Source organism: Metopolophium dirhodum, chromosome 1 (genome assembly GCF_019925205.1).
Source record: "Metopolophium dirhodum isolate CAU chromosome 1, ASM1992520v1, whole genome shotgun sequence".
In the NCBI taxonomy this organism is placed as follows: domain Eukaryota; kingdom Metazoa; phylum Arthropoda; class Insecta; order Hemiptera; family Aphididae; genus Metopolophium; species Metopolophium dirhodum.
The window spans coordinates 132620326-132640677 of record NC_083560.1 but is presented as its reverse complement, the minus strand read 5'-3'; the positions used below and the strand labels follow the sequence as shown (position 1 = coordinate 132640677).

General features: G+C 26.5%; 3 protein-coding genes across 9 annotated transcripts; 2 read left to right on the top strand and 1 right to left on the bottom strand.

Annotated features, from left to right (window-relative positions):
* Nucleotides 1-1469: 1469 nt before the first annotated feature.
* LOC132935787 (uncharacterized) lies at nt 1470-6729 on the top strand. Its single transcript, XM_061002407.1, has 2 exons — nt 1470-2068; nt 5578-6729. Exons 1-2 carry the CDS (start codon nt 1938-1940, stop codon nt 5813-5815), a joined length of 369 nt encoding a protein of 122 aa, XP_060858390.1. The 5' UTR covers nt 1470-1937; the 3' UTR covers nt 5816-6729.
* Nucleotides 6730-10977: 4248 nt separating this feature from the next.
* LOC132936968 (uncharacterized) lies at nt 10978-17969 on the top strand. Of its 2 annotated transcripts, none has more exons than XM_061003787.1 (2): nt 10978-11167; nt 15782-17969. In XM_061003787.1, the coding sequence occupies exon 2, from the start codon at nt 15790-15792 to the stop codon at nt 17230-17232; it is 1443 nt and encodes a 480-aa protein (XP_060859770.1). In that variant the 5' UTR covers nt 10978-11167; nt 15782-15789; the 3' UTR covers nt 17233-17969. The 2 variants fall into 2 exon arrangements, with proteins under 2 accessions (XP_060859770.1, XP_060859771.1); XM_061003788.1 differs by lacking the exon at nt 10978-11167 and adding an exon at nt 15523-15641.
* Nucleotides 11724-15289, bottom strand: LOC132936969 (uncharacterized). Of its 6 annotated transcripts, none has more exons than XR_009663565.1 (9): nt 14670-15289; nt 13819-13890; nt 13686-13758; nt 13532-13584; nt 13363-13443; nt 13197-13286; nt 13056-13144; nt 12729-12934; nt 11724-12612 (listed from the first exon to the last, which is right to left on the bottom strand). XR_009663565.1 is itself a non-coding variant. In XM_061003791.1 (9 exons), the coding sequence occupies exons 4-8, from the start codon at nt 13701-13703 to the stop codon at nt 12888-12890; spliced, it is 465 nt and encodes a 154-aa protein (XP_060859774.1). In that variant the 5' UTR covers nt 13704-13758; nt 13819-13890; nt 14670-14747; nt 14822-15289; the 3' UTR covers nt 11724-12612; nt 12729-12887. The 6 variants fall into 6 exon arrangements, 4 of the variants coding, with proteins under 4 accessions (XP_060859774.1, XP_060859772.1, XP_060859775.1 ...); XR_009663564.1 differs by having other exon boundaries at nt 13056-13130; XM_061003791.1 differs by having other exon boundaries at nt 13056-13130; nt 13532-13758; nt 14670-14747; nt 14822-15289.
* Nucleotides 17970-20352: the final 2383 nt, after the last annotated feature.

The window sequence follows — 20352 nt, the reverse complement described above, 5'->3', positions numbered from 1 at the left end:
TTCTAAAATATTATTTTTATTTAATTTTAATAACATAATATATTGAATTTAAAATAAATAAATTAATATAATAGTAAATACGATATATTTTATACCGTATGCGGAGTTAAGGTGTCGAAAAAAAAACTTATATGCGGAGTTACGGTGCTTCGGCACTATTTTTCTAATAATACTATATTTAAGCTATGATTCTAATACGTAGTCTTGACTTTTGAGTCTGTAAAAATGGGAAATAAAATGTATCGTATTATTTGTATAGGTTGTGAAATTTGGCTTAAATAGGGTAGGTAGGTACTAGGTACCTGAAGAAACATAGGACTGAATTAATCGTAATTCGTTTTGAAACGTCCGAATTGGCTTTACGAAGGGTTCCCAGATTGTTTTAAAAGTTATTAAATTGTCTCAAAATAAATACTAATAAATAATATTAATAAAACAATTTATTATATTTAAACAAAATGTTTAAAAATCCAAAAGATTGATAACAAAATATTTTTACTAATTTTAATTTTGTTTTAAATATACATATACTGATATACAGTAAAAAAAGGAGATACTCATTTGAAAAATAGAAGTTTCTATCGCCACAGAACGCTCCTTAAATCCAAAAAATATCAAGAATATAGGAAAATATGAAATCTTACTTAAAAATTCTAAAAATCAAAATTTGCATAAATACATATTAACATAAAAATGAGTGAGCATGCTTAAAAATAAATTGTGAAATCGTGTGGATTTTATTAACCATTGATATACATACACGATTCCAAAATTTAATATATGTATTATATAGGTATACACGATTCCGCATAATTTTAAATGTAACGTTGCCATACAATTGTTTGCTCTTGTTATTATAGATTGTAATTTTTGACAAATTAAATATTTTCTTTTATTTAATTGGTTGGTTATTAAAAATATTAAGCACTTACATATAGCGGGCTACTTAATTAATTGGTGAATATAAAGTTTAATGACATGATAAAAATATAATATGGTGTATATAAATAATATCATCTATATTGTACACAATTATATTAAATAGTTAATAGGTAGTTATAAAAATTCATTAAATATAAAAAAATTATCAGCGATTAATCAATTTAGTACAATTATTATATAACATATAAAAATATTAAATAATATAGTATGATGTATATACAAATTATAATATTTAAGTTGTCGAAATTAAATAATTTAAAAAATAATTTGACGATTAATAATTTTTGTTAATTTTGATATCATACGAAAAAATGTATGGTAAAATGTATTAAAGGTATATATTTTTAAAATAATAAATAATTATAGATTTTTCAAATAGTTATCATAGTTTTCATGTCAAAAAATATGTATCGTAAATTGTTTAAAGTTAAAAATTTATATCATTCGAATCGAACTTATATGGGAATACTGCATGAAGTATTAACACTATATCCAATAATTTAGTTTTGGGTTGGAAAAACATTAAGTACGCTAGCGTTGTATAAACAAATTAACTTTTTTTTAACTTAATAAAAAGTCAACAAAAAGTGTGTATTAACTTTTAACTTAACTGAGTTAACCTATAGTTAAATTAACCTTTAACTTTTAACTTTTTGTTATTGGTGCATATTAACTTAACTGAGTTAAATAAATCATTAACTTGCCCAGCCTTGCTAATAGGTAAATAACACGAGTATTTTTTTGTTCAGTCTCCACTTTATTTTGTAGATCTATCCCCACATGAAATGATTTTGAAGAAAATTTAGGCACGACTCCCAATACCTATATGTGGGTGAGTGGGTGACTTTTTCAAAGCACTTTCATCCTACTCGCGGTAAAATGTCGATAAAAGATAAAATGCCACAGTATAATAGCTAATATAGTAATATTATATACTACACGAACAGTCATATCGTTGCAGCAACAGTTCCCATTGTTGTCCGTGTCACGAGGTCATGGTGCCTGTACATAAAATCGCGTACGGCGTATCGGTGCTCGTCAAACACGTGTTCGAGACGCGTCAGTTGTTGGAAAGGTGGCTGCAGAAAACCGACCATGCCGTACAAAGGTCCGAAATCCAATTGAGGTGAAAAAAATATGTTTTATTACAAATATGCATTTCAACTTATTTAGTTATAATGCGGTGCAACACGGTTGTGCAATTTTTCTTTTTTTTGACCCGACTAATTATACCACGATTGCGCAAAAATTTTGTAACACGATTGCGCCCCGATCCTTTTTTACCTGTTAAACTCACAACACCATTGCGCACCAAATGATATGTGAATATATTAAATAATATAATACTATATACCATAGTATATGATATGTATAATTAATGAATAAATAATTAATTCAAAATTTTCCTTCCCAATTATTGCAGGTTTAGGAATGTCAACAAATTATCATCGTTGGCTTGGTTAAAAATTGTTTTGTCCTAAATTACGTGACGTATGCTAAATGTATATACAGACATAGTCAATAGTCGATATTTTTTTTTCCATATAAAAATAATCAGTTATAAATTTAATAATAAGATTTTAAAAATTACATTTGATGACTAGCACAAAAACGTGGTCCCATTGATTGCAAATAGTCATTCATTGATATTTTGTTGTTCTTAAATTTTTCCCAAGTATCCATCATAAATTTAATATTGTTTTCTTGCTCTTTTCGTAATTTATTTTTTTTATTACGTTTAATACTATTTATTTTTAAATAGGTTTCAGTTTGAATACCTAATAATATGGTTATTTCTTGGAAAGTAGATGGATGCGAGGTATAAAACTGCGAAATGTAGTGCATATGAAAATATTCTGGACCATTAGTTGTTCTAGCTTCTTCGGATGGTTTATCTGCCCATAAAGTTGGTGGAAATTGTGCATGGGTTTCTATATAGTTTTTGAGTAAATAATCGGTAAATCCAAAATTAGACGTAGGAGCATTTTCAATTAAATATAATAAATCATTCTTTACTAAATTGGCTGGTAAAAATCCTAAAGCAAAAATTTTTTTAGCCAAACACTCAATTCCGAATTTGATTTATATTCATTTAGTAGCTGACTATCTTTTTGAATATGTCTAAACCAAGCTTGATTTAAATGAAACCTACATGCCAGAATTCTGCAGTTCGGGAAAATTTCTTTAACAGCGTTATGTGTACTTTTTTCAAAATCGAAATGAAAAGTTGATTGAGCTAATGTGTTGATTGGTCAATTTCAAACACAATTCTACAATTTATTGTAAGCCACATATCTATATGAGTTGATTTTGAAGTAAAAAAACAATATACTATAGGCATATAAAATCAATTTTGCAATATATTATATATGAATAGTATAAAGTTGTTCCTAATGTTTGGGGAAATGTGAAAATATCCCATCCGCAAATATGTGAGAACTTCGACTTAATATTTTAAGATTAGTAGCACATTAAACATTACCGGACTTGAAATTGTTTCCATATGACAAAACAACTCACCAGTATTACTTATTATATTTTCGCGTCTATCAAATATTTGAACTTTTGATTCTTCAACACTTTTTGAAATTTTAGGCGTACTCTTACGACGGAAATCGTACATACTTTTTCTCCATTACCTCACATCAGAATGCACAAATTCAATATCATTTTCTGCGTTTTGAAGTTCAGCTCGAATTATTTTATTCGGCCTTGTTAATAAATCATTCTCACATTTCCTTTTAATACGGCAATTGATAATTTGCCTACCGACGATATTTTAAGCAATTACATTGTGGTTATGATCGTTAAGCATACTAATAACTATTGTCACATCTTTATTAACAAGCAGACTTGCAGAATAATTTTTATAGGTACAACGGTATCGGATACTACTAAATTTTTTTAGTACATTGAATTCTCTGTATTTATGTCCATCGACTAAAATGCATGGCTTACCTTTTTCGGTTTCGAATTTCTTATGAATTTTCAGATCCATTTCAATAATTGACACTATATGTTTTACACTAGAATATACTATAAACGTTCACTTTATACGCGATACAAATTGCAAATGAAACAAAAATACCAATATCCAACGCCGATATGGTGATATATATATGGAGATAATATTATCTTTAAAGGTACCTATCTAGTATAATTTATTGCTTTACACCGAGTCGACGATCAGATAAAATTATAAAAATAAAAATAAAACCAATGCAGAAAAAAGTTACTTGTTTAATTTGATATAATATATAATATAATATCGAAAAACAAATAATATTGGGTATTGACTTTAATATAATTTATAATATATAAGGAAAATTGGGAATTAATTATTTTATGTTCTACATAAATTATTATACATAGCATATAGGTACTATGGTATATAGTATTATATGGTACTATATTATTTAATATATACACATATCATTTGGTGCGCAATAGTGTTGTGGTAAAAAAGGATCGTGGCGCAATCGTAGTATAATTAGTCGGGTCAAAAAAAGAAAAATTGCGCATTCGTGTTGTAGCCGCTATAAGCTACTTTATGTAGTAATTATAAATACCTACGCTCAATTCAATATCCTACCTACCTACTTGTACTATCAAATTCATTGTATATTTGTATCGTTATTATTTGGTTTTTATTTATTTACTATCTATTATTTTTTATAAAATAATACACATAATGGACGTAATATCTGGATGAACATAAATTATTCACATTATTTTTTTGTCAGTTTTTATAAAAGTTAAAATGTCCATTAAATATTTTGGGGAAACTATTGGAGGACCTAATTACTTAAGAATTGTGACTAGTAAATAGTAATCATATTACTTTGTGGACAAAATAATGAAAATACGTCTGGAAAGCTGGGCAATTACTAGTTAAAATAATAAAAGTTAAGTTATAATTTAGGTATAAGTTACTTTTTTAGATAACTTTTAAGTCAACTAATTAAAAAAAATAGAATATTTCATAAATAAATAATTGTAACTTAACTTAGTTATTTTGTTAAAATTGAAGTTATTTACAAATTTTTCGTATTATTGACTATATATTTTAGAAGCGATAACTATATTGATTTTACAATGATGGGTTTTTTTATTTTTTATTTATTTTTTTTTTGTCCGTCATCACTTTTTAGGACAGTAAAAATGCTTAAATATCTTCAACAGTATCTTTCCTAATAGAAAAGTGAATCTAGTTGGTACTTTGGGGGGTTAAAAAAAATTCTAATTGTTTTCAAAAGCCCAGAGAAAAACAAAAAAAAAAAATTAAGGAAAAGAGTAAATTTTACGCAAAATCGTTTTTGACAAAATCGATTTTGGTTTTTGGTGTAACCCTAAAACAAATGACTGTAGACAAGAAGTGTTCACTGAATCTTTATGTTATCATTTTCTGTACAGTATACACCATTTTCAGTTTTCAATTTTTTATATATTATAACATAGATAATAATATTTTAGTCTCCCTTATTAACAATTATACTCTGTAAATAAAAAATCATATAAAAATTTGAAGTTAATGAAGTTTACAAAATTATCCCCCACCACCGCCAACTGAAAAATACAAATTCGGAAATACGTTATTAACGCCTAGGAACTTATTACAATTAAATTGGATTTCAGACTTAGGGCCGCCGCTGCCGAGGCGAAGCATCTGGCTGGTAAGCTGACATTTTTGGTGATTGACGTGAACCACACCACCGGCACACCGGATCAGATCGAAATGCTCATCAACGTCTATGACGCGTGCTTCAGACGTTTCAAGAAGATCACGAAAATCGTGCGCCGGATCGAAACGCCAGAGCAGAAGGAAAATTACGATAATTATCGTTGCGGCCTGTCGACGACGGATCAAAATTGAGATATTAAATTAATAAATAATATTACAGGATGATAAAGAGCAATTAATATTAATCTAAAAGGTTTCGATAATTTTATATTACAGTTGTCAGTTAGAATAAAACGAACAACACTAAACATTTCCAATGTAGTTAAGAAGTCTTGTTACCCGCATGTGCTGTCTACGTCTTACAAATGTACAACATACCCAAAAACTGTTTTGCGCGTAACAACTTTACTCCCTTTGTATTTATAGTAGAATTACCAAAATTCCACAACGCATAGGGTAGAGCTTTATCTGTGACGTAGCGTTTTAATTGTTTTGATAACATTAACCAATCATTTTAAATAATTAAATGAAAAAAACCAAAAAAATTCGAAAAAAAAAGTTCTGAAACTGATAACTTTAATTGTATTTAATATGTGATCCAAAAAACAAAAATTCTATAAAGTCTTATTACAAAACAGGCAGTGTCGTGGAAGTTATACGAAAGTGGTACCCGCGACGTCGTCGGTTAAAACCTAAAAAAAAAGGTATTACAATATTACTTACTAGGTACAAAATATAATATTAATTATTATCGTATGATTCGAAGGTATGTATTCAATTTTAAGACCGTTTGTAATGTTTGTATAGTAATATTATTTTTTTTATTTTATAGACCAACACGAATTATAATTTATAGCTATACAAAAAAAGTACACATAAATAGGGATCAAAATGCCGGAAAAATTTGTAAAAAACCGTTTTTTTCCCAGAGCAAGGAAAAAGTGGAAAAATTGGAGAATATTAAAATAATACATTACCAAAACAACGGAAGTTTTCGGAAAATTAAAATTTAAAAAATTGTATTTACTCTTAAAAATTAAAATAATCTATGTAAAAAAAACCATGGTAAAAATAGATAGGAAACCTGTCATTATCATTTCACATTTGCCAATAAAGTTATCGATGTATTATTGTATTAAAATGTAAAAATATTAATACAGATATTTCAATATTTGTTCTAAAAATAACGTAGTTCCATATCAAATTGGTATTTCTGTGGGAGAGTGAATTTCAACAAAAAAAATCACCTGTATTTTTAAATGTTAAAAATTGTATACTTATTGTCTATTTATATTTGTTATAACTAATAAGGTATTGTAGTAACTGGCTGATAGGTTTATAAATTATATTACAGTGACTGGTGAGTGGTGAGTGACAACTAGAAACTATTTGATAGTTTTTTGTATTTTTAAACTTAGTGAGTTGGTAATTAAATATAATAAATAATATGTATTTCAATATAAAACAGGTGGGTAAGTGGATGTCGCTCTGCTGTACAGTAGGTTACAAGTGGGTCACTGTAATGGATGGTGTTAAATTTGAATTCAATGATATAATATAATTGTATAAGAAAAACGATTCTGAGCGAAAACGGTCAGTCAGCCTATGATATTACCAAGTATATTTGATGATTATTGTGAATAAAGTAATTTATATATATAACATATTTACGTGGAGCCTTGTTTTAAATTTTCAATCCTTAGCCATAAAAGTTTATACATTTTTAACTACAAAATAATTAATAAATTATAAATTTGATAAATGTTGTCAAAATTTGAACTTTAAATGCTTATAAAAAAAAATTGTGCCTATGTATTTTTAATATTTTTCAACTGCAATTAGAACGATATATCAGGAGCCTTATATTAAATATTCACGCTTTTTTACCCTACAAAATTTTTTTTATTGATATTTATAGAAAAAAAAAACTAAAAAAATTGAAAACTGACAATGTCCATAAACCGCTCAAAAAGAGTCAAAATATTTTCAACATTTTATGGTGAATAGAAAATGCTAACATAAACATTCAGTGAAATTTTCAAGTATTTACAGTCATTTGTTTTTTAATTACAATAAAATAAGAAAATTGTTACATGAGAAATTGAGTCAATATCAAATGTTGTAAAAATATAAATTTCAGACGCTCATAAAAATGTAATTTAATTTTCTTGTAGACATTTTTTTTTTGATAAAAGTAGACAAACTTATGAGTAATCTTATATCACATTTTCAAATCTTAGATTTAAAAAGAAAAATTTGTATGAATTCTCAACTCAAAATAATTTGCTAATTTTCGTGATTTTTCCGTATTTGTCAAAATTTGAACTTTAAATGCTTATAAATAAAAACTGTGACTAAGAATTTTTAATTTTTTTCATCTGCCTTTGAAACAATAACCTAGGAGCCTTCTATTAAATTTTCAAGCTTTTTTAATCAACAGATAAAATTTTATTGATATTTATAGAAAAAAAAACTAAAAAAATTGAAAACTAACAATGGCCGTAAACAGCTCAAAAAGAGTCAAAATATTTTGTAAATTTTATGGTGTATAGAAAATGCTAATATAAACATTCAGTCAAAATTTCATGTCCCTACGGTCATTGGTTTTAGAGTTACACCAAAAACCAAAATCGATTTTCTCAAAAACAGATTTTGTGTGAAAATTCCCGTTTTTCCTTAATTTTTATTTTGATTTTCACGTCGCTTTTGAAAACTACTTGGATATTTTTACTTTTGACCCCCCGAAGTACCAACTAGATTCACTTTCCTATCAGAAAAGTTACTGTTGAAGAAAATCCAAGCACTTTTACTGTCCTAAAAGGTGATGACAGACACAAAAATAAAAATAATTCGTTTAGAATCTAAAACACACATCATTGTAAAATCAATACATTCATCGCTTCGGTCAGAATCTAAAAAACACACATCATTGTAAAATCAATACATTCATTGCTTCGCTCAGAATCTAAAATCAAATTTTATTAGGTTTATTGCGATAGCTAAAACACTTCACATAGTCATACTGTGTAATTTTTTGTAAGTTATAATCTGAAATTTTATTATTTATATAGTTTTGTTTTTTTACTTTTTTTTTGAGGTCAATTTAATTCTGATGTTCTTATCTTAATATATGTATTTGTTTGAAACATTTTTAAGACTTCTATTATTTTGAATATATTAGGATGATGATGATAAAAATTTGAATAGAATTCAGAATGGAAACTTTCGCTAGCGTCATTATCAACTTACGTACGGGCATATTTTTTTCGTGAGGGAACTTACATATGTACTCGCTTACCTGCCATGTTTCGTGTGGGAACTTACCAAACCCCGTGTCTCCATAGGAGAATAAATTCATTATTAACATAATAAAATTTTATATTGATATTTATAGAAAAAAAAACTAAAAAAATTGAAAACTGACAATGTCCGTAAACAGCTCAAAAAGAGTCAAAATATTTTCAAAATTTAATGGTGTATAGAAAATGCTTATATAAACATTCAGTCAAAATGTCATGTCCCTACGGTCATTTGTTTTAGAGTTACACCAAAAACCAAAATCGATTTTCTCAAAAACAGATTTTGTGTGAAAATTCCCGTTTTTCCTTAATTTTTCTTTTGATTTTAACGTCGCTTTTGAAAACTACTTGGAAATTTTTACTTTTGACCCCCCGAAGTACCAACTAGATTCACTTTCCTATCAGAAAAGTTACTGTTGAAGAAAATCCAAGCACTTTTACTGTCCTAAAAGGTGATGACAGACACAAAAATAAAAATAATTCGCTCAGAATCTAAAACACACATCATTGTAAAATCAATACATTCATCGCTTCGCTCAGAATCTAATATTATAAACATATTAAATAATATTAATAACTAATAAGAAATAAATTCATAGTAAATACTTAATAGTTAGTACTTTAGTAAATAGTTTGTTAATATTACAAATTATAATTATTTATAAATCAAGTATAGAATTTTCTAGATTTATCCACTATAGACTGTATGGTATATATAATATGTATGTAATATAATATTATCAACTATCATAATTATTTATTAGATTGTTTCCGCCATATGATGTATTATATCTATTACATTTTAATAACAGCGTAAACTGTATGAATCATGGTATAAATGAATAATACATTATTTTTTTTTTATATACACCTTGTATTATGTGGGTGTAGGTAGGTATTTTTGTAATAAAATTATAATATAAAATATGATATGATGTAGAAATCGAAATGATCACAATTCACGATTATCGATTTTACGGGCAACTAAATAAATACATATTATGTTACAGTGAAACCCATATATTATTATTCATCACTCATCAGTACCTACCTAATTCTTCGTAAATAAATCTTTTTTTTCTAATAATATTTTCTATATTCTACGAACTTATCTATGTACATAAAAAGCGGGTAAATGGATGTCGCTCTGCTGTACAGTAGGTTACAAGTGAGTCAATGTATAATGGATTGTATTAAACTTGAATTCAATGATATAATATCGTTGTATAAGAAAAACGATTCTGAGCGGAGACGGTTTATCAATCTGGATTTTTTTTAATTTTTATTATTTATTTTATTATAGCCTTTAAGTTGAATTAATATTATAATATTATATTATTTTATTAATTGCTACGGTGATAAACAAATCGTTAGAAATTAAAATCCCATTTTAAGTGGTTTTTCGTAATTTGTCAGTAGTTTTTCCCGTGGCATTAAATAGCTAGTGAGAAAATCGAAAAATGACCTCGTTAAAGAAGTACCATCTTGCTCCGATTTTCTAAAAGATAAGGTACTATATATAAAAGATAAGGTTGAAATCGAATCACTCCTTCTGGTAGAAATTTTGTATGCAAGATAAAAAAAAAGCTGGTAAGTGGATGTCCAATTTGTCGGTCTGTGTGTTCTTTGGTTGCCATGGGTTTTGATGCTATTATAATAATAATTATTGGTTTTTGGGCAAAGAAGTGCAATTTCAAAAATCATTTAAATTAGGTATATACGCACAGTTTAGAGTTTAATAGTCTCAACAGGTTTAGGTAGGTAGGTACCTACTTAACATTCAATATTAAAAGGATTTGAATCAAATAATTTACGAGTTTACGACACTACTTAGTAGTTAGTACCATAGACCTATTAACTCATGGACGGCGCTTAGAGAGAGAAGTCAGGGGTATGATAATGTAGAGTGAGCGAGAAAAGTAACAAAGTAGTAAAATGTACAAGAGTCGAGACAGAAAACGTCAAATGGCTGCAAGATGGCGGCCTTATGTTCTTATCAATCGTATCTCTTATCTTCACAAACATTTAACAGTATTATCGCAGAATACATTTATTATGTGATATTATCTCAAAAGATTAAATATGAAATATTAAATATTTAAGTATCAATAAATATTAAGAAACATTCATAGTTCTTAAAAATAATTATTAGTAATTCAAATGCTCAATTACAATATCAAATTGGTTTCTTGTATAGATACAATATTGTGTAAATAGTTATAATAAAATGTCAATATTCGAATTGGTAAGTATAATAATATAGTTAGGTTCACATTAACTGTCATAATAATAATAAATAAAAAAACGAGTGTGTGAACCCACCATTACACTCTGGGGAAGTAAAACTTCTTTCATAAGTATTGGGGCCCGTGAAATAATAAGTGAATTAGGGAGAGAGTGAGAAAAATCAATACAATAAAAATAAACGTGAATGCCCCGTGAATTCATATTTTTACAACATTTGATATTTTGAAAATAATTTGACTCTTTTTGAGTTGTTCACGGACATTGTCAGTTCTCAATTTTTTTAGTTTTAAGAAAATTAGCAAGAGAATGAATGACAAATAACACTCGCTGCAATACTTTAAATTTAAATTTATAATTAAATTTGCATATTATGTTCAGTTCATTGATAAAATTGTATTATTTTTATACAAAGCTATATTAAAAATAAACAATTTTGTTTTTATTCTAATTTTTTTTTTAATATCTCTTTTGAGTGACGTAAGAAGCTTGTTATTTGTATATTTATTGCATCAGGGGTAGTGGATGAAAACTTTTTTTGAACAGTATCTGTAAAATATGATATGTATAAATATCAAGTTAAATACAACCATAACATACAATCACATCCTCATGATATATTATTACGACTTTAATTATAAGTTATAATAATTCTACAGCAACCTGGTGGTATAAAATCTAATAAGATTCTACTCATTCTAGTAACCAGTAGGCATGATATATTTGTAAAGAAATGCATGACTCATCATTTAAAAATTAAAGATATTGTTTTAATTGTTTTAATATCATTATAAAATATTAATATGTTTAACTTTATTTACTTTTCAACTCCAAAAATATCTCTTAAATAACAGGGATTTGAAAGTTAATGGTACCTGGTGACTGATATCACTGAAAACATATTGTAAATTATATAGAGTTCCTATTAGTAATTCTGTGAAATTGTCTATGCTGCACTAATTAATCCCACGTTTCAAAAAACCCACATAATTTTTGTAAACAAATTTCAAGTTAGTAATTCTTTTCAACTTTTTACAAAAATATTTATGTGGGATTAACTTTTACATATACAATATACATGTATATTTTTTAAATTAATAAGTGTTATATTTAAAATACATAAAAAAAAAAAAAACAGAATTTGATTGTTTACACACAAATGACTTATCAATAATAGTAAATCCTTGTGGGATAACCCTATATAACATTGTTTAAATTATAAAAATAAATTATAGTCATTATATAAATGCTAACTAGAGTTTAAATATTATAACCAACATTACTTGCCTAAAATACATTGATACAGGTATAGTTTCACAAAGCCAATTTTCTTTTTTTTCTAGTGAAATTAATTTCACAGCCCAACTCATCCGTTATAGTGTGTTCTTAAATTCTCCTCAATAGTACTGTGTAATCTTGCCCGCCGTAATTTTTATATTGAGTACACTGTACATGAAATAAAAATCAGGTTATACAATATTATTAGGAGCGATCAAACTTTTATAATAATATTGTCATAAGAGCTTGCAATTAAACTTATAATTAAAATCACTTAATCTTACTAAGTTTCCAAAAAACATTCTATTTTTCAACTCATTTTCTAATTCCTTTAATTGGTTTTTGTTAGCAGCTAGTAATAATTTTATATACTTTGAAGAAAAAGTTGAGTCTTCTTCTTGGTGGTTTGTCATTGTTGCTTTGCTCTCGAGAAGTTCATCAAGTTAGCTAATTATGTTAGCTTGGCTCCGCAAAAGTACTTGAAAATATTCTGGAGAGTAAAAACCAAAGCACAATTAATATTGATTAAAACAATACATCAATTTAATTATAAATAATTAAATAAAATTAACTATACATTTAAAAAAAATACTAATGTTTGATGTACATACTAGTGTTTTGATCAGTGTGTTTAGTTGAAGTCACTTCTGTCTCATGGTGGTTTTGAAAAATTTTTGATTCATGTTCTAAATTATAAAGACTATAATACATTTGGGTTATTAAAAAAAAATTAAAAAGTCCTATAATTTTACCAGTTTCTCCACCACTGAGAATGTTGCATTGAGTTGATGAAGGAAGATTTTTAAATACTGGTGATTGATAAAACATCTCAGGACTTATACCTAATTGGAAATAAAGTAATGGTATTAAAATTAAATGTAACAATTTCACATTTTAAAATCAGTTATTATAATTTACTATGTTGGTCATCATTATCCTCCTTGTCTGAAGCTATATCATTTTTATAAGGACTAACAATGTAATTACTAATTCTTGGTCCTAGAACAAAACATTAAAATATTAACTATCACTACCAGGTATATTTTTTAAATCATAGGAAAAAAAGTATTCATAAATATGAATTTACCAAAGTTGTTATCATTTATTGCATGAAAATAATTTGGAGAGCTTGATGAGTGTCTGCCATGAGTTAGAGGAGAATATTGGGCAAGAATAAGACCGGAATATAAAATAAAATAATTAAAGACATTTTTAAAGAAACAATGTGTTAAATGTGTTACCAAGACTATCGTCAACATCTTTTAGTAAATCCAGTGGCAGATTTAGCTTTTTGATTGAAAATCAGTTGTGTATCTAGAATAATATAATGTTAAAATTATAATAAATGTCTAAAAAACATGTGTTAAAATTTACCTTGATTATCATCAGCATCTTTAAGTAATCCAGTGGGAGATTTAGATTTTTGATTGAAAATCAGTTCTGAATCTAGAAAAATGTAATGCAGAAATTACAATTAATACCTATATTTTAGGAAAACTTAAGTTATTAAAGTTATTACAATGATTTTTATTATTTTCAATTAAGAATTTAGTGTGTGATTCATATTTTTGAAATTCAGAATTATATTTAATGAAAATAAAATTTGAACATTTTATAATTTATAAAAACAATTATTTTATCTAAATCTCATCCAATATTTGAATTTAGCAAAACAATCAACATTTTTCTTAAAAAATTTCTTTTTTGATTTCACTTCTGTAGAGTAATTCTGATCGAAAGAAGATACTGAGAAACATAGTCATTTAATTAAAATGATGTATAATTTACAAATAATTGGAGTCAAAAAGTTTAAAAAATACTTGCCTTCATTAGAAGTTATTTCAGAAAACAGTTTTGTTTTATGATCTATGAAATAAAAATTATCATTATGATATTACTAATAAACAACACTAAATAAAACATTCTTATTTATTTATAAAAAGCTATTCAATCTAATCAAATACCTGAATTCTGTGGTTTCGGTTTTTCATGGCATATACCTAGGATATGGTGGTATATTTGTAGAAGATGACAATAATTGTTTTATTTTTCGTCTTTTTACTAAGAATTTTAAATTTTGTTATAAAAAAATAAAATAAATTAAGTACCTATTTTTAAATGATGGTGAACATAAACATTTAACAAAATTGTATATTCATTCTCAACTGCTCAAATGTCTTGACAAATATAGTACATACCATAGAGTAAGAATAAAAAGTACATACCTAGGCTATCATGAGGTGAACCATATTTTTCTTTTGTTTTTTTAACTCTGATTTTCCGTGTTTTTTTTTGAGTATGTTCTGCATTTGATGTTGTAATGGAAGACAAATTAAAATTAAAATACGTATTTGCTTTTTACCGTGTAGGAACCTACCTGTGTATCTTTTTCTATCGTATAGGAACTAACGTATGTATTTTTTGTACATGTTACTCTCGTGTTAGAACTTATATCTACCCTTTTTCCCAGGCTTTTTATTCAAAATATCGTAAATCTGTTTACCGATTTGTACTCAAATGTCTCGAATTCTGATAATATGTGTTGTCACTTGACATCACGATTTAAGATATACCTTCATAGACCTTATACTCATAGACGAAGCATGATAATAGTTCCCGCGGTAAGAGGTGCAATGCACATGTTGTTCCAATACTTCTGCGCATGCGCCAGAACAAACCAGGTGTTTAATATTATATGGTAAGTGTTAAAAACAAATGTTTTTGTCGCAAGGAATGGGAATGGCATCACTGCTGGAACGTTACGAATCACCACACCACCCGCCCGCAACCAACCAGGATAGACCTATAAACCAATGGACAGCGCTAAGAGAGGTCAGGGTACGATATAGAGTAAAAGAGAAAAGATAACGTGGGGGAAATATAGTATTAGTTTCATACGTCAATGATTACCCCCTTTATGTTCTTTCTCTCTTTTCTCTCTTCGTTTTTTCTTCTTTCTTTCTCTTAAATGATTCCCGTGCATTGATGGCTGGGCGGAGTGGAATGCGCTGTCCATTAGTTCATAGGTCTATGATAAGGTCGATGTTTACCTTATGTTAAGTTTAAGTCTAAGGTGAATTAGAATAGGTTAAAATAATCTTGCTTGTCATGATACATTTTTCTCATTATTTCTTTTACTGTCAATTGTTTAAATTATATTAGAGAATATTATTCATCAACAAAAAATAATTTATCAAGTAAGTTTATCATTTTCAGAGTAAAAATGTATCGTATCAATATCGTTATAGATCATACCCATTACAATATTATATATCGTGTAATATTATAATTTGTTGATGTATTAATTTACATTTATTAATTTGTTCTCTTACTATAGTTGAAAAGATGCCTCGTAATCGTGATAAAACCACATATAGAAGTAGCACATCGGAGAGAACTATGGAAAAAGCAGCACTACTATGTTTGGATAATCTTATGTCGGAACAATCTGCAGCTAAAAAATTTAATATTTCCCATGTGAAGTTAAACAGGTACATAGAAAAATTTAAATGCCATAGGGGAACAGGTAGTTATCTGCCAGCATTCAGTTACCAACCACCTAATAAAATATTTGACTACTTTCAAGAAAAACAACTTGCAGATTACGTAAAATTTTCCGCAGATATGTATTTTGGCTTAAATTCTATAAATATTGGTAAACTAGCTTATGAATATTCAGTTAAACTTGATTTGACAGTACCAAACAGTTGGAAACAAAATAATGTAGCTGACCTTGATTGGATTACAGCCTTTTTAGAAAGAAACCCATCACTGTTCATTTGTTTCCCAAAAGTGATTAATATATCAAGAGCTATTAATTTCAACCCAGAAAATCTAAAAAATTTTATGGATAAATATGAGTCAATTTTATTGAAGTACAAATTTCAAGCACATAATATTTACAACATGGAGAAAATAGGGGTTTCATTTGTCCAAAAGACAGGAAAAATAGTAGCATCTCGAGGTAATAAACATAATAAACCGATCACAAGTGGCAAAATTAGTACAGTTACCATGTACTTAGCTATAAATGCAGCGGGCAACTTTATTCCTCCCATGCATATATTATCTAAGGCTGCCCATAATTTAAACTGTATGCAAGGCGTTGAGTTCTTAAAGATTTTGAAGAAATTTACCAAATATGTCAGACCTTCAGTTGATAAAAAAGTTCTTATTCTACTTGACAACCATGAATCTCACTTATGTTTGCCAGTGATTGATTTTTGCAAGGAAGTAGGCATTTTATTATTATCATTTCCACCTCACGGTTTTGGTAAACTCCAGCCATTGAACAGATCCGTGTATAGACCATTTAATCAATTTTTGAACAAAAATATATCGGCCTGGATTAAAAATAATCCAGGGATAAAATTAAGAACACATGATGTGGCTTTAGTGTCATCTAGTACAAGTGCATTAGTTAGTGCTGCTACACCTCAAAATATTATTAACGGATTCTCTATGACAGGGATTTGGCCTTTAGATCGAGATGCATTTACTAAGGATACATTTACACCAGCAGTTTTTGAAGATATTGACGAAATGGTAATAGATGATGTTGAAAAAGAATCAGCAATTTTTGACATTAATCCTCATTTGAATACAGAAGGATTTTTCTTTTCTTATCCAGACAAAGTTTCTACTGTTACTCGAGAAACTTCTTTCTTTTCTGATGATACATTTATAGCTCCAGAAACTCATCGACTGATTATGAAACTACGTAGTAAAAAAAAAGAGAAGAGCACAACTCCTGAAAAATTAGAAATAGAAGATGAAACAAAAAATTAAGCTAAGAAAACCTAGTAATATTTGTAATATTATTTAATAATATATGTACTTGCTTGAAGAAGTAGTCTCTCCTCGATGATTCTATTAAATATTGAACATATTGGAAATATTAATACTATGTACTGTACCTACTATTTAAATAATTTTGATTAAAAAGGATATTCATAAGTAAAATTTGTACTCATTAATGTTTATAACTATATAAAAATAATAGATTTTAATTTTCTACTGTTAAATATTTATTGATTAGAAATCTAAATAATATCAATAAATTTGAACATAAAATACATTATGTCAAAATCGACTGTTGAACTTGTAACTTTATTTTTACCAAGCATTATAATATTACAATTCATTATCATTTATTAACTTGAAATGTTACATTAATTACATTGTTCTCTTATAATGAAATCAAAATAATAAATATTTTTATAATAATTATAACAAAAACAAATTGTTGGCATATTATGATATTCATTTATCTTATCCTATAATCATATGAAGTAACACAAAACAAACTTCAAGATCATCATAAATATGAAAAAATCCAAAATAATTTGATTGAAACAAAATATTTTTGTTTTAACCTTGAAACTAAAGACCACTTTCAAACAATAGTTGAATAGCGACACAAATGTTAAAAATAAGAAAATCGCCACATGAAAAATCAAGTGAATATCCAATATTTTAAAAATGTGAACTGCAAAAGTAACATTAATTGTAATGCCCTACTTTTTAAAAAAAGTAACGTAACGTGATAAAGTAAGTAATTTAATTAAAAATGTTTAATGTAACGAGTCACGTGATCTCATTACTTTTTAAAAGTAATTTACCTAAGATTGTGGTATTAGTAAGTTATTCTGGTGGTAAAAACAAGCACTGAACATTTCATGGATCGATTGTTGCATATTTTCACTTGATAGCTATTGGTCCCTTAAATATGATTTATAATTGATTGGTCCATTAAATTTAAGTGAACCATTATATAAATCAATTTATTATGCAAATAACCATTTAATCTTAGAAATTATAATTCATAAGTAATAAAATGATAAAATTGCACTACATGTTTATACTTATAATAAGTAGCTTACCTAGGTACCTGTAAATAGGGAAACAACATTTAAAGTTTATTATTCGTTATTCTTCCCATTCATTTTCTACAAGTTACATTAATATATAAATTTATTAATATGACTCACGAATATTTCATTAAACACATATAAAAACCAAACTTAAGATTCTTACATTATAGTAAATAGGTGCCCTTCATTAATTTTTCACAAATTCTGCATTGTATTTGACTATCAAGTTTTAAATTCTGAGCGGAGCAATAAATATATTGATATTACAATGATGTTTTTTTTTTTTTTGTGTCTGTCATCACCGTTTGGGGCAATAACACTGTTTCAATTTTCTACAACAGTATCTTGTTCGATGGGAAAGTGAATCTAGTTTGTGCATTCGGGAGGTCAAAATTCTGTGATCTAAATATATATATCCTTTTTGTGTAACGACCATTAGTATTATATTAAAATAAAATTGTAATTATAGAGCAATTACGTTAGATGATATTAATGTATTAAAATGTATACAGTTCATTGGACTTTTACAGTAAATAAATGTTTATAATAAATACATTGATAGAGATAGTTTTCTATTTTGTTTCTAACTTTATACAGAACATAAACTTATATAGGTACCTAGTTATGAATTGTCATTAAATTTGTTTTACTGAAATAAAATTTAGTAATAATTCATACAATTTATTTATACTAAAACAAATATTACTATTAGCACGAGTTAAGCATTTTGAATAAATAGGATTATAGGAACATAAAATATTCATAATAGTTTTTAGAATTCTAAGTCATATATTTTCGAAACAAATAAAGCGGTTAAATATTACATTCTTTATTAGAATTACCTATATTATATAGTCTGTATGACATTAAGCAAATTTGTATCTAACTTAGCATTAATTAAACAACAAGAGAAAAAACATACAATTGTTTTTATTAGCATTCAGGATAATTTAAATCAAAACCTATTGAAAAAACTTAGCTACTTAATTATACAATCTAAAATAGTTTAATGTTATATATACTTAGGTGGGTAATATAGGTAATAGAAAAAATAATATAAATAGCCAAATATGTATGTGCAATGTGCTAGATCATAAATTAAAAGCTACAAATTTATATTGTGTTCAAAACACAATGTATAATATTATACTAATTACCTACTAACGTCTAACATACTATAATACTTAATAAGCAAGACAAATCAAAAATAATGGCAGAGTAATAATAATTAATAAAATCACATTGACATAATACCTAAGCAATTCAATATTATTTAAAACTAAAATGATAATCATAATTGTTTGTCTCATATTAATAACAATTGTAATATAATAATTATTTATTGTATGAAGGAATTCATATATTTTTAATTGGTTATAAATATAATAGGTAACAAAATGTATTTAATATTTTTTTAAGCTATATTGTGTTCTATAATAAATCATAAGTATTTGAAATATATTTAAATAGTTTATTTTGAGTGATTAACCACCATACTAATTAATTATTTATACACATGTGAAAGGTAAATTTCATTGTAAGTATGAGATTATTTTGTTTAAATTATTTATATTACATTTTTTTTTGTTCACAAATATATTATTTCAATAATTAATTATTTTTAATAATTTTCTAATTTAATTTAATTATTTATAATAATTGTTTGTTTTGAATTATATAAAGTATTCCTTTGTATTTTTAAAGCAATTCAAGTTTAAGAACAGTGTGATATCCATATAAGTAAACAATATGCATGTAACCAGTTTTGAGCAAGGAGTAGTAATTGAAATAGACAGTCCATCCCCTCCTTTAAGTCCTATCTCTACAACTGAAGCCTCCTAATTTTTATTATTATTGTAATTAAAACAATTTTAAGATACATTAATTTTTATGATGTATAAGTTCTACCCTTATAGCATAGGGTATGATAGAGTATCCTATAAGATAAAATTAATTCTTAAATTCTTATATTTAATAAATATTAGAATAATAATATAATAATATCTTTCATTTTTTTTATATCATTTAATTATTT

Coding starts and splice junctions, on each gene's coding strand:
- LOC132936968 (XM_061003787.1), top strand. CDS start 15,790: ATGCCTCGTAATCGTGATAAAACCACATATAGAAGTAGCACATCGGAG.
- LOC132936969 (XM_061003789.1), bottom strand. CDS start 13,703: ATGTTGACGATAGTCTTGGTAACACATTTAACACATTGTTTCTTTAAA. Junction 13,287..13,362: donor GGATAATGATGACCAACATA/GTAAATTATAAT, acceptor ATTTCCAATTAG/GTATAAGTCCTGAGATGTTT. Junction 12,935..13,055: donor ACACACTGATCAAAACACTA/GTATGTACATCA, acceptor TTTACTCTCCAG/AATATTTTCAAGTACTTTTG.
- LOC132935787 (XM_061002407.1), top strand. CDS start 1,938: ATGGTGCCTGTACATAAAATCGCGTACGGCGTATCGGTGCTCGTCAAA. Junction 2,069..5,577: donor AGGTCCGAAATCCAATTGAG/GTGAAAAAAATA, acceptor ATTGGATTTCAG/ACTTAGGGCCGCCGCTGCCG.